The sequence below is a fragment of the Cheilinus undulatus genome, linkage group 3, assembly GCF_018320785.1.
Source record: "Cheilinus undulatus linkage group 3, ASM1832078v1, whole genome shotgun sequence".
Lineage (NCBI taxonomy): Eukaryota > Metazoa > Chordata > Actinopteri > Labriformes > Labridae > Cheilinus > Cheilinus undulatus.
The window spans coordinates 46,989,126-47,003,336 of record NC_054867.1 but is presented as its reverse complement, the minus strand read 5'-3'; the positions used below and the strand labels follow the sequence as shown (position 1 = coordinate 47,003,336).

Genomic DNA, 14,211 nt, shown 5'->3' with positions numbered 1-14,211 from the left:
CTGTGAGGCCTTCTACAGAGGTGTGTGCCTTTCTAAATCATGTCTTATCAATTTGTTTGGCCGTTGGTTGACTCCAGTCAAGGTGTAGAAACATCTCAGCAATGATCAAGAGAAATTGGAGGTACCTTAGCTAATGTCAATGTGATATTTCAGTTTTTTATTTTAATTCATTTGCAAAAAATACTGAAATTCTGTTTTCACTTTGTCATAATCGGGTACTGAGTGTAGATTGACAATAAAAATGCATGATTATTTTTTTTACCGTTCCATCAGGCTTCAAAAAAACAAAATTGAAAGAAAGCAAAGGGGGTCTAAATACTTTCTAAATGCACTGTATTTGTTAAAATTGGTGCAGGCAGTTGGTTTGCAAATCAGCCATGAAATACAAAGAGGACGAGAGCATCATGGCAGCCACTTGCATTGTCATTTGTTTATTATCCATGAAAGTGAAGTTTATCCTGCAGACTACTTTGATATATGTTTTTTATTTTAAGATGCCAATAACAGCCCTTTCCCTACTTCCACATCTGCCGTATAGCTCCGAGGGTGAAATGGGCCCATGTTGAGAAGATATAGACATTTTTGAAGAGACAGGAGATGTACAGTATTACCTTCAAAACACCACTTGCTGACAATTACCCCATACTTGGGTACAGTTGCATCTACATCTCCCTTGTATCATGCCTGAGTACACATGAATGTTGCCCAACACCACCTCTTCCAGCAGACTTGGGCACAGTGCCTGAGAATGGTACGCCTGTGTTAGAACTGAACTTTGAGGTCAAGTGCACTTGGATCTAAGCCCGGGTCTCTATTGTGAATCCACCCTTAATTAAATATTTGACCCTTGTTTGATATCTCCTATTTTGTGATCAAAATTCTGGTAATTATGTCACGTGTAAAGTGGATTCTGATTTTATAAATCCAAGTATGATCCTGATGTGTTTTTGTCACGGATTATGGGTCATGTCCGGAGTTCTACAGATTATCTTCTTACTAATAGATTTTGCACCTTAAATTAAAGGCTCATGCTTAGAAAGCTTTATGATGTTTTGGTCTGGATAGTTTTTGCTCGGAATGCCTAGCCCAGACTTTTTAGTGCACAGCTGCTGCAAATGTTTGCTTCTTTTCCTGGACAGAAAACACAACGATGAAAGGCCTGAGTCAGGCTGAAGAAAAGGCCCAGTGGTATTATCAAGCCTGCATGAATGAAGCCAAGATCGAGGAATTAGGAGCTAAACCACTACAGGATTTAATCAACCAGGTATTTCCTAAGAAAGTCAAACCTTCAACACATCCATCACTTTAATCCTTTTTCATTTCTATCTAAAGAACCCAGTTCCCATGATCTCTGAGTGTCTTCATGAACTGTTTCAGTTGGGAGGATGGGCTCTGACCAGTGACTGGGATAAGGAAAACTTTCAGGACGTTTTACGCGTGGTATCAGCAAGCTTTCACACCTCACCTTTCTTCACTGTGTTTGTCAGCACAGACTCCAAAAACTCCAACAGCAACATCATCCAGGTAAAGGGGCTAGACAACTAAATGGGTTTATCTGAGACCATTTATTTACATCTAATTTTTCCCTAAAGGCCCCATCAAACTTATTTTTATTCCTTGGCTTTTAACTCAGGATGAGAGTTGTGTGATCTCCTGTGTCTTTTATCTGTTTTGTTTTGCCCTACTGTGTGTCTCTTTTTTAAAAATGTTTGTAGTCTCTGTGAAGTTTTTATGTATTTTATGATGTTTTTATGTTATGTTATGCAGCACTTTGATAAACGTAATGTTTTGTAAAATGTGCTATATGAATAAAGTTGATTGGATCGGATCATTCTACTGTTAATGCACATTTCAATTCTTGGATTGAACTCCCTCCAACAAAAGCAGCTTTCATAGACTTGCTCAAGGCCACAGATTGTAATCACTGCTGACAAAAATAGTGATTTGGTTTCACACAAACACTCTAGCAGTTTCTTTGTATGGTGTCATGAGGCTGTAGCAAATGGTACCGATAAGATCACCTTCTGTGAGCTTCTTCTTTTAGCTTACACGCTCTAAGCAGTGGGTGGGAAACAAAAGGTTGTTTGTTAGTGAGGAAGTAATAGGATGTTTCTTATGTCTTGTTTCTAGGTGGATCAGTCCAGCCTGGGTTTACCTTCACGGGATTACTACCTCAACAAAACAGCCAATGAAAAGGTACCAGCTAGCAGGACACAAAACTTACTTTATATATAGTTTAAGAGTTGAATTAGCTGCTAACAATATTTGGCTTTTTTTCTGATGAAATCTGAATAATTACTTTTAATCTAGCCAAGCAAACACCCAAAAGCTTATTTATGTGATTTGAGAAGAATTTCAAGATGTTTCAAAAGAGAAACATCTCCACTTCAGGGGAAATACTCTGCATAGTAGGCTGTATTTGCATAGTCTAGGATTACTCTCCTAATTAAATCACACACAAACACCTCTTGTCTCCACCCCCTCTTATCACTGTTCTGTCCTCTTTGACTCTGCAGTATCTGTCAGCGTACCTCCACTTTCTGACCGAGTTAGGGATTCTCCTGGGAGGCACCGAGGAGAAGTCTCGGACGCTGATGGAGGAGATTGTAGACTTTGAAACCACCCTGGCCAACATCACAGTCCCACAAGAGGAGAGGAGAGACGAGGAGCTCATCTACAACAAGATGCAAGCCAAAGATCTAAAAGTAAGGGTCCAGATGATTATACACATGGTCCTATAACATTTTCACCTTTCCAATACAGATTTTAACACGTATTCCTTGATTTCTGGCTGATACAAAATACTCCTTCAGTTATTTTGTATTCAAAAAAGTGTTGCTGTACTTCTAACTTGATTCATGGTCTTGCACATGCATTAAATTAGTTTTTTTTTTAATAAACACAATAATATAAGCCAGCCCCTGAAACTAACTCTTGCATCTGTGCCTTGGCTTTGCTTGGTCCCTCGCCTCCCCGATCTTTCTTTGAAAGCGAGGAACAGAGCAGCCCAGTCCAGTGCAGTTGGATCATTGTTTAAACAAAATGAAACAAAGAGAACACCCTACAAACAGTGTGTTTTTTGCCTGTCTGTGGTTGATGTGCTGTTTGTTTGCTTCCTGTTTTGACTAAACTTTAATTTAGCAATGGGCTAAACCGACCTTTACCAAACTTCAGTGTGAGATCTGTGAAAGTAGGAAAAGAAAGTGCCAACAAAACACAAAATGGCCTTGTAGCATCTTTAATCCAGGGCCAAGTGTAATAATAATAACAATAATTTTTTCTCATTTGGATTGTTGTCACTTCTTTTGATCTAATTTTTACTGTGATGGCTACTGTCCATATGCAGCTCTTAGAATCTGAGACAGATTCCCCCATGGGAACAATAAGGTGCTTCACATGGCATCACATAAAGATATGTCATGGTATTATTACACAATACCATTATTGCATCAATATTTACTCAGTACACAATGATATCTGAGTTGCACAATAAAACTACGGTTGTTATAAAATGGCTTCCTGATGACTGACATGTTTGTTTTAATTAATTGATGATAGAGGAGGCATTTCTATGTAATAAAAGCCTTGTTTCTTTAAATAGATACACCATGATATCTCAGTTATTTCCATTCTAGACCAGTCAGAACTACACAGGACTTGGCTGAACCAAATAATAAGCAATGATGTGGTGCATTATGGAGTAATACAACCAGTTGTATTACCCCATAATGCACCACATCTACCATCTTATTGCCTTATTGCAGGTAAGTACCTACAGATAAGCTTGCAAAAGGAGGGGTTACCATGGGGCTATAAAGAGCCCCTTATGTTTTACATGTTCTACACTTCTACAGTTTTTCTATAACATGTGTGTTTGTAGACTTTGGCTCCTGCTGTGGACTGGATGCCGTACCTCAAAGAAGTGTTTGCCCCTGTGCAGCTCAACGAATCAGAGCCAGTGGTTGTTTATGCCAAAGAATACCTCCAGAAAGTTTCTGACCTCATAAGTAAAACAAATAAAAGGTAAGAGCCTTAATGATTCTTCTATTTATATTTCAAATGCATGTTTAGTGTGACTGTCTCCATTAACTCTGATTTATCACGCTGCAGCTAAATAAAACAACTAGAAAAGAGGAAGGAAACTATGAAAGCACTCAGACTGTTTACATTATTTATAGGTACAGGAATCCTCCTCCTGGAAGGCAGAGTGGTCAGCATGCAGGCCGTGTTTAGGAGAGAAGCTTAACAATGAATTTAATATTTCCTTTTCAGCATCCTCAACAACTACATGATTATGAAGGTGGTGAGGAAGATGGTTTCCATTTTGGACCAAAGGTTCCAGGATGCAGAGCAGCGTTTCCTTGAGGTCATGTCAGGAACAAAGAAGGTGAGCAACAACCTTTAGACCTTTTACTCTCACTTTAGCGTGACTCGGATGGATTTAAGCTCAGAGCCAAAAGGCTGGATTAAGCAGATAAAAAAAAGAGCAAAACAACAGTGTTTGGTGCACGCCTACCTGCTGGCAGATTTTCATTCAGATAATGTATTCTTAGCATGTGAATACCAGTTCTTTTTAGTCATAGTCATAAAAAATTTAATGCAAGCACTCATGAAAGACATATGAGGTAAATCTGTTGGGTTTTTTTTTTTTTGGGATCAGTTCTTATCGACAGATAAGTGTCCTAAAGCCAAACAGTCTTGTTTACAGAGTTTATCACTTGACCTTGTGTTCTTTTGTGACAGTAGGCAGAGGATTAATTAAGACTGAATGCAGAAAAAATGAAGCCTTGCACCCTGACAGATATAAATTATGTGCTTCGGTTTAACAAAGCCTTGGAACTGCTAAAGATTTGTTAAAAGTTGTATTTTAATTTGCTTTTAATCAAATTTCTCTAGTTTCTTATTAGCAGGAAGAGCTGATAATTTATCCTGCAAAACAAAAACAAAAAGTTTTGGTGGGGATTCTCCACTGTGCATGACAAACATTCTGCACAAATGATGAAATGGTTAAGTTAGTGGTGTTGCAGAATAAAGAGGGACATCACTGTGTGCAGCTGAATGCAGCTGTGTGTAACTAAGACTATCAAAAGAAGTCCTAGAATGTTTTACCATCTAAAAAGTCTGCTTTTTTAGAATGCACAAACATGTGCTAACCACACTAACACTAACCAAATCTTGCCTGTTCTTTGTTCAATACTTCTACTGACGCTCAAGGGTGAGATATTTTCTGCACCAAACATTAGGCATATTGATACAGGACATAAGCCGCTAAAAAAGGTGCCTCCTTCTCCATGGGGTAGCCAAAATGGACAGAAACCAGAAGTCCTCACATGGGCTTTAAATTTGCATTTGATAATAAAAGTCTACAAAACTGCTCATGAAGCATATAGAAGAACTTATTGACTTAACCATTTCGTCTGTTGTGTTTCTTTGTGTACATAAAGTTGTATGTTTTTTACAGGACTAAAACTGTCCTGGAAGGCAGCGGGGATCCACTGAATAACACAAATATCACTATTTCCATTACCCTTCATTAATCCTTAAATATCATCTTTAGAGTAATTTAAGAGAGGATATGATTAGCTGTTTAAGGAAGAAAATGAAGAGATTTCTGGATATGCACTTACAGATTTAATTACATAAAAGCACATTTTACAGCACTTTCTAAAGAGATGTAAGGCAGATTATTAGGATGGATTTATTCTTTTGTACAACACAATCATGCAGTTGAGTATTCATACTGGTGGGAAAAAGAGAAGTGGAAGAAAGTTGAGAGAAATACGGAGAAGCAGGGCAGATACATAGGAAAATGTCTTGTGCTGTAGGATTGAAATAAAAACATACCAAAATTATTGCTATAAAATACTGTCTTCGTAGACAGTCTTTGGAGCAAAAAACAGATGTTTATTGTTGTAACCCTAACCCTTTACATTGTTATCACACCATTGCACAGCAAGGTAAATATTAAGAAAGACCTGGTACTAGTCCAGGATTACAAGAGCTGTATGTTGTTGTTTTACTTGTTTTTGAGAGCTTATGTCTTTTGAAGCTGTTTAAATGAACTTGCTACTTGCTAGGTGTTATGGTTGAAAGAGTTATTATGTTAGATGGTGACTTTCAGCTGTGTGGTTGCCGTAGTTATAACAGAGCAGTTTGACACATTTTACCTAAAGTCACCAGTTAACACTCTTTAAACCATAACACTAGGCAGTATCTTGGTGCTTAGTGCACAAAAACCACCCAACAAATCTCAGTATTCAATGTCCTGGACATGATTGTGAAGTGCAAAATAGGGTGTGCCAAATGGTTTGCGTGTCCTCAGTTTTTATTTATTACTTAGACGAAGATGTCTGTCCACTGTAAGTTGGACTGTAACTTGTAACTTCTGGTCAGATTTTTGACCCTCTGAGATGACAGAGAGTATGGGTCAGAAAACCTCAACTCATAAATCAGCCAAAAGTCATGTCATCACTGTGTACAGAAATGTAGAGGATCTGTAATGGTGGAACAGAGGGACTAGCTAAGGAAACATATGAAAACTACATATTAAAATCCCTGGTTGGTTAAATGTGCACTTTACCTTTGATTGCAGTTTTCTTTATACCTCCCTTACTTACCTATTGATGTAGTACCTTTATTTAAAGTTCATTTAGTTTCATTTGTGGCATTGAAGTTGTTCTTATTAACGCCTTAACAGTGCCATGTCTTTCTAGGAACAGCAATATATTAATAGCAGACCTCTCTGTCGACAGTTTTCATTGGAAATACTTCACACATGAGAAGTTTCGTTGAAAACAAAGCTTTATCTAGAGCTAAAGGTACAAAGTGTCCACACTGAGTCAAAGCTGTTACATTTTTGTGGAGGTTTCCTGAGCGTTCTTGTGCTATTTTAAATTTTATGAACACCACAAGCTAATTTGCATGAAGATTTATTGTTTTGGATCAGAAGCAGAAATGTTGAGAGCTGATATCTTACACCCACTCTAAATCAAACTTAAGTACTCTGCCTTGTCAGATGCTACCGCACAGAGGATAAATGACAAAAACTCATCTTTGTGAATTAGATAAGAAGCATGGCTAAAGATAATGAAACTTTAATATGTATCCTCTCAAAGTGCCCAGACAGCAGCTTGTACTTCCTCCTCAGTGGGTGTCTGTTTGACTGTGAAGGCTCCGTGACCTCGGTTCTTATCTGACACAGATCCTGTTCCCTCGGCCTCATTTCCATCTCAGGTCAAGCTGTAATAACAAACCCAGAACTTTCTGTGTTTCTCTTTGTGTGTCTGTTTTATGTGAGGGTGCAGCTGTGTCTCTTTTTCCATTTGTGACTGTGTTTGCAGGGTTTTACAACTTTACTAAAAACACTCCTCATTTCCTCATCCAGACTTTGTTTCCTCTTTATCTCTGCAGACACTCAGCCAAGTTTGTCCTTGTCCTTTTTTTCACCTGATAATAACTTTGACATTTCGGGAAGGCTTGTTTTACCTGCAGGCAAAAACTAACTGGTTCAGCGTGATTAAAATTAGGATCTATAGTTATTGTTTTTAAAACAGACAGGGGAAAAACACAGAAACGTCTGTGTCTTGTTTTTATCTCAGTAAAACTTAAAATAGTGTTCCGGATCAAAGTTACAACGAGGTTTACAACAAGTATAAAACAGTACGAAAAGTAAAAGTCCTAAAAGTATAACTGTAGTAATAATTAAAAACAACAGAAAAGCTTGGATATCAAATAAAGGGATAACAGTAAATGCAACAAAATTAAGTTTTTAAGAAAAGGCCTTGGTGCTGTTGCAACAAAGCCCTCCTTAATAACAGTAATTCACACAAATAAGCAAAATTAGCACTCATCCAACAAAACTTCATCCATTTTGAGCTGAAATCAAAGTTTTGCATAATTAATGTTTGTTGTTTCACCATTTTTGAATGCCTGTACGTTAAAAAACACAGAAACATTACAAGATGCATAACGATACATGGCAAATTGAAAAATTTATGCATAGTACAAGTGTCAAAGAAGACCTCAGCATTGTGAAATTGTTCTTGACAAACTGGGATGTGATTTGTAATTCATAGCCCCTCTAGAGTCATGACCCTCATTGTTGACTTCTTTTTTTTTTTTTTTTTTTTTGGTAGTGTTCTGGTCAATTTCCTACATTGTTTTAGCCCTGGATGTCCTCTTTTAGCCCAGTCATTGAGGGAGAACAGTGTGTCTCAAAGCCTGCAGCTCAACTTTCCCTCAGAAACACTGAACTCAGAGGCCAGTTGAAGATCACAGCCTTTTTCTTTCATTCTGTGTTAAAGCTGATTTTCTGCTTCTGCATAGTGGAAACTGTATTTCCCAGTGTTTGAAACTGATTTGATCTAATCAAATCAAATTTTTTGTCATTGTATTTCCTCACATATGTTTTGATGTATCCCGTCACCTGCCTGGGGAATGCATGTGTCATCACAGTCAGCATGAGTCTCTGCAGTTACGGCTGCTGAGTGCCTTCACTCCGGGAGCCACAGAATGATGACAAAAATCTGTAGGGATTTAAAAAAAAGAATTAATTTACATATTCTAAATATAGCAATCAGCCAAACACTGGGTGCACTGGGTGAGAAACATAAATAGGAAACTATCTTAAAGCTTTTCAGTTCAAGTCCCTGTAAAGTGATAGAAATGAAAATCTTTATTTTAGGTTTATTGTATGACAGGTCACTGTGTTCTGAACCACCAGGCCAAGTTTCAGTCATGAAAAACATCTCTAAGTCTCTTAGTTTTTAAAATTAAGCTTCAATACCATGAAAAAAGAGGCAGTAAAATCTGCTCCTGGATGGTGTGGGCATTTCGGTTGAATGAGCCCACTCCTGAGAAATATAATCATATAATCCTCTCAAATAAAAAAAATGCTTCTGATCAGAGCGCAGCTGCCTGGCTCTGTGCCAAAGAGACAGAAGTCAGGGATTAACTTTACTGTTTTCAGGTACAAATATCTCTGTTATGATGCTTTAAATAAGCCATAGTCCACTGTGCTGATAGACTGGGTAAATTTTCCTCACAATGAACAAGAACACATAATGTAACTGGCTGTTAACTTTCACTGAAGGCAGTGACATCATTTAACAACATATTGAGATGAGCTACTCTGATTTTTATATCGATCATGGGGGGGGGGGGGGGGGGTAATTTCCCCATCAAGAGCGGCTCCTGCTCAAATTAGCCCAGCCAGGAAAGAGGTGAACAACTTTCTAACGGTCTGAATCAAAAATCAGCCATACACACAGTGCTTAGCAAATTTATTAGACCATCCTAACCCTAACCAAAGTAAAGTTGATGCCACAGCTGCCCTAAATTAACAGCATTGGTAATTAATTACCAAAATCATTTTTTATGTTTCTGCAATGGTTAATACACCAATATGTAGAAGCTCTTTAACCCAAATGATATTTTTAATGCTAAAATATAATTATTATTGTTATCCATGAATTTTCAGATGTACTGATTTACAAAAAAAAATGAAAAAATAGTAAAGCACATGAATATTTCTTGATTAATATTTCAAATTATAGTTATTTATTTGCATTCCTGAAGAGAAAAATGAGTTTTAGTGGTTGAATGTTATGCTTGATTAATTTCTGACTTCTCAGAGAAGCCCAGTGAGCCGGCTCAAATTTGGTTGAATTCAGTTTGAAATACCTTATTCCTGTTCAAAATGGTAAAACATGGAGAGCTCACTGAAAATTAAAGAGTCTGCATTAAAGCACTTCATGATGCTGGATGGTCTTTGAGACAAATATGACAGGTGGTCTAATATATTCATTAAGCACTGTAGATCTCAGAGTTTTCACATGTTTACAGCGAACTTATTTTAACATATCTAGTGTGTTAAGACAAGTTTGGATTTCACTTTACAGGTTCAGGGTCAGGTCATTAGACTGTTTTGTCTTACTAAAACTCTTCTGTCATCATGCTTTCACTTCCGTCTTCTGTGTCCCTTTTTCAGTATAACTGCAGTCCTCTCTGGAACTATTTCACTGTCACTACACCTTCCTCCACCCACACACAAGACGCCTGCAGGCAGACTGGTACAAGTTTACCCATGTCCTGCTGAGCGGCTCATGTTCTTTCCATGTCAAGTGACTAATTAAGGCAGACAAAATGTGATGCATCAAAAAGTAGCTTCACTTTCCGCTTAGTCTGATGTTATCTCACAGTGACAATGAACGTGACTGCTTTTTTCCCTCAACATGTTCTGATGTGTTGATATTATGTTGCAGAGCTGCACTCCACGCTGGAAGCTGTGCGCCAGCGACACAGACAGCGCCCTTGGCTTCGCTCTGGGAGCCATGTTCGTCAAAGACACCTTTCCTGAGGACAGCAAGTCCATTGTAAGTCCTTTTCACTCACAACATCTGTTCCTGCTGAGTGGTGTGGATGAGAGCGGTCTGAGTTAATTTGTATGTCTTAACCCAGGCTGAAGACATGGTTGGAGAAATTAAATCGGCGTTTGAGGACAGCATAAAGTACGTGAACTGGATGGATGAAGAGACAAAAAAAGCAGCCAAAGAAAAGGTACAGGCAGATGTTTCTGTTTTTAGGACACAAACTTGAAATGAGGTTTCTTTGAAATACAGCACTGCCACCTGGTGTGAAAATGTGTATTTTACAGTTTATTTTGTGTTTATTCACCACAGGCAGATGCATTATACAACATGGTGGGATATCCAGAATTTATCATGAACGCCACAAAGCTGGACAAAGTGTACAATGATGTAGGTAGCTGCACTAAAACCACCCTGCTACTTTTATCCATCAGTAATTTAATGTGCCTAATTAAAACACTAAATAACCCATTTATTCCCACTTATATTGTAGTTTGAAGTGGTGTCAGAGCATTACTTCCAAAACGTCATGCAGTACTACAACTTCTCAGGCAGAGTGACCGCAGACCAGCTGAGGAAAGCACCAAACAGAAACCAGTGAGTCTCTCCCTCTCTCTCTCATCCCCGCAGTCCAGCCTGCCAAAGAGGAGGTCAAACACTCGGGGGGGACACATTCCCACAATGCTGACTCAGCAGAATCCTGCTGCCATCCACAAACGTTCCCAGGCAACCAGCCTCTCTCCACTGACCTGATCCTTGTCTCAAATTAGGCTACGAGGAGGAAAGAGGGGATAAATGAGGGTTCCCATGACTCTATCTGGCAGATTTCTGTTCCCAAGTCTCTCAGAAACTGGCAAAAGGCACAGGCACAGTCATAAAATACCCTGGTGCAGTGGTTTTTTGTGGTGGGATTGTTTACAAATGAATATGCTAACAGGATGAACAGGAAAATGCTTTTAAGAAGGTAACTAGATGCACATGGGTGACAAAACAATACAAAACAGGTTTATTTGCAGTGAAATCTTCTATAAGCAGCCCTATTTTAAACTTTCACCTTCTCTCAAATCCATCTGGCATGTCAGGTTATAAATTGCCAAGATGAATAGAATTTTTTGAACCCTTACTTCTAACTATAACAACTTGTTTTGGGATGATTATTGACAAAATGTTTAAAAAGATATATTTCATTCCTTCATTCAAATGTGATTGCATGAAATTGTTCCATTTAACAAGCAACCTTAGTTTTTCCTTGACAACCCATGAGCAGTAAACAGTAGAAGGAACATTTAAAGGTAAAAACATTAGTTTTTTGCACTAGCTTAATGGAAAGTAATGAAGTATATGTTTTGTATCTTAAATTGAGCCTTTTCTTCAAATATTTCTAACAGATTTCAAAGTCAGATAAATTCTTCATTTTTACGGCTGCAGCTCATCGTGGCAGCTATCCACCATAACAGACATGTTTATCACTGCTGTGGGAGCACCTGGTGTTGAAGCTTTGTATGTGGGCTTTTTGCAGAAATGGCTATATTTATAAAACACTGACTTCTCCTATGTTATGTGTTTTTAGATGAATTCTAACATAACTTTAGATATTTCCAGGAATTTTCAAAACTAGAAAAATTCTTTATTTTCTTAACTAACATGTCTTGTTTCAATGGCTACTGTGATGGCAAGCCACCGTGAGAGACAACTTGTCTATGGTTGTCATGGAAACGCTGGATGTTACAATACAGACTGCTACACAATGAAGTGGGATCTTCTACTGGAAGTTGCTGTTCTGTTGCTTTGTCTCATGTTTGGTGCTGTTAACTTTTAATGGAGCATGATTATTCTCATTCAGTGTTGAGTTTTGTTTCTCCATCCTCCTCTTGTTGCAGTTTTGATTCTAACCCAGTTTTGCAGCAAACGTTTTACACTGAGCTTAACACAACTCATGCTAACAGACATACATACACCATGCGGTAAAATGTACATAAATTTCCCATGTCTTTATTCTACAGAAACTGAGACGGAAAATATGATGATTTTTCTCAGTACTTTTGAGGTTCAGGGAGAGTGGGGAGTGTTTGGATTACATATGTGCCTTTAAGTGTTTTATGTGTTCACTGCCCTGACCCAAGTTTTGGCTCTATGTTTCTCGTGTTTTCTGCAGATGGAGCATGACCCCTCCGACTGTGAATGCATACTATAACCCAACCAAGAACGAGATGGTTCTGCCAGCAGGAATCCTTCAGGCTCCGTTCTACAGTCGCTCTTGGCCAAAGTAGGTGTCCTTCACCTCTGCTGCTATAGATGTTTTTGCTAAAGTTGTTTAAGTAGAATCAGTAAGAGGTTTATTTTTCGCAAGAGTTTTTAAAAGGCCTTTAGAAACATCTGAAAACTATTATAGGATAAATCTGTCATTGATGTATTAGCTATACCATTACATAAAAACACGCCCATCCTTTCCTACAGATAATGATACTTAAAGAAAAGTTCACACTAGATAAGAGGCTCCTGGTTTCTTCAGTTGCTTTTAGTAACCAAAATGAATTAGCATTTGTCTTTTTTTTTTTTTTTACTCAATCAGTACTTGAGGTGACTTCTCAGTTTATTCAAATTTATCATAAAATCTGATGTATGAGATGCGCTTTTAATAACTATTTTTCCACTGAAATGCATGCTTCTTTCTATATACCCGTGTAATCACTCTACCAGTATAAAATGCTTAGACTTGCAGCATCATGACCACTAGAGCAGCAGTCACCATTGCAAATATGCACGACCTGACATTAGGGGTGTAACAGTTCACAGAGGTCACTGTTCAGTTTGTAACTCGGTTTTGGGTCCACTGTTTGTTACGGGTTTGGTTCATCAAAAAGGAAAAGTCACAGTTTTATAATTCTTTATGTCCCTAACCTAATATTGTTTTTTTTCAATCAATACTTTGTTCCATCCTGTGTTATTTAGCACTATCAGTGATAGTTGGTGCAGCCTGTGATATATTAGAAAGAGGGGGAAAAAGTGATGCAAAATGAAAAGCACCACAGAAAACAACCGTCTACTTCCTGGTTTAAAAGAAAAAATAAAATACAAATGTAAATTAAAATATGTACATTTTAGAGCTATAGATATTTATGATTAATGAAGTGTGTTTATTGCAAGCAACTGCTTCACTACTCAAACATTGTGGGATACATACAGTTTTGGGTTGCCACTTTACACCAACTTTTCTCCTTCAATAGGTTCTAATTCTGCACCTAGAGAAAAATGGTAGCAACAAGTAAATAAAGGAGCGTTGGTTTGATTGAAAAGACCTCTAAGTTAAAGACAAGTAACGAGCAGAGATGGGCGGAAAGACCTGCTGACTCAGGTGTTGATCTGTACCTCACAACTATCACTGTAATTTCACATGATGGAAACAGATGTTTACTGATACAGCTACACAAAAACAAGGCATTGTGGACTTTGCATGTAGGAAGACACTTTGAACCTATTTATGTTCTAGAGGCCCCTTAAATAGAAGTTGAAGAATATTGATTTTTCAGGGCCAATATCAATATCAATTATTAGTGAGACTGATAAGCAATATTTGGATTTGATATGCTTTACATTATAAATCAGCCAATAGTAAATGTGAGCAAGTCAACAACCTGTGATTGGGCATGAACATAAAAACTTGGCTACTTTATTACTAATGACCATAGATTATTGAAAAACTCTCACCTCCAAATAAACTACATTCGATACATGTGTCATTTTCAAGACGAGGAAGATGTCAGCATTTGGCAGACATGCCAACATTTGACACACTGGCAGGAAAGAGGAGAGAGAAGTAGGAAAAGAGGCCATAGTAAGACAA

The 14,211-nt window shown here is 37.9% G+C and overlaps 1 protein-coding gene across 2 annotated transcripts in view; it reads left to right on the top strand.

The window, feature by feature from the left end:
- Window positions 1-14,211, top strand: part of ece1 (endothelin converting enzyme 1) — a 48,396-nt gene that overhangs the window by 28,946 nt on the left and 5,239 nt on the right. For both annotated transcript variants that reach the window (XM_041780838.1, XM_041780830.1), the window contains exons 5-15: window positions 1,140-1,264; window positions 1,378-1,524; window positions 2,131-2,196; window positions 2,517-2,705; window positions 3,881-4,023; window positions 4,273-4,387; window positions 10,263-10,373; window positions 10,459-10,557; window positions 10,680-10,757; window positions 10,861-10,964; window positions 12,523-12,633. In XM_041780838.1, the coding sequence (XP_041636772.1) occupies window positions 1,140-1,264; window positions 1,378-1,524; window positions 2,131-2,196; window positions 2,517-2,705; window positions 3,881-4,023; window positions 4,273-4,387; window positions 10,263-10,373; window positions 10,459-10,557; window positions 10,680-10,757; window positions 10,861-10,964; window positions 12,523-12,633 (1,288 nt within the window). The remainder of the gene's footprint in view (window positions 1-1,139; window positions 1,265-1,377; window positions 1,525-2,130; window positions 2,197-2,516; window positions 2,706-3,880; window positions 4,024-4,272; window positions 4,388-10,262; window positions 10,374-10,458; window positions 10,558-10,679; window positions 10,758-10,860; window positions 10,965-12,522; window positions 12,634-14,211) is intronic.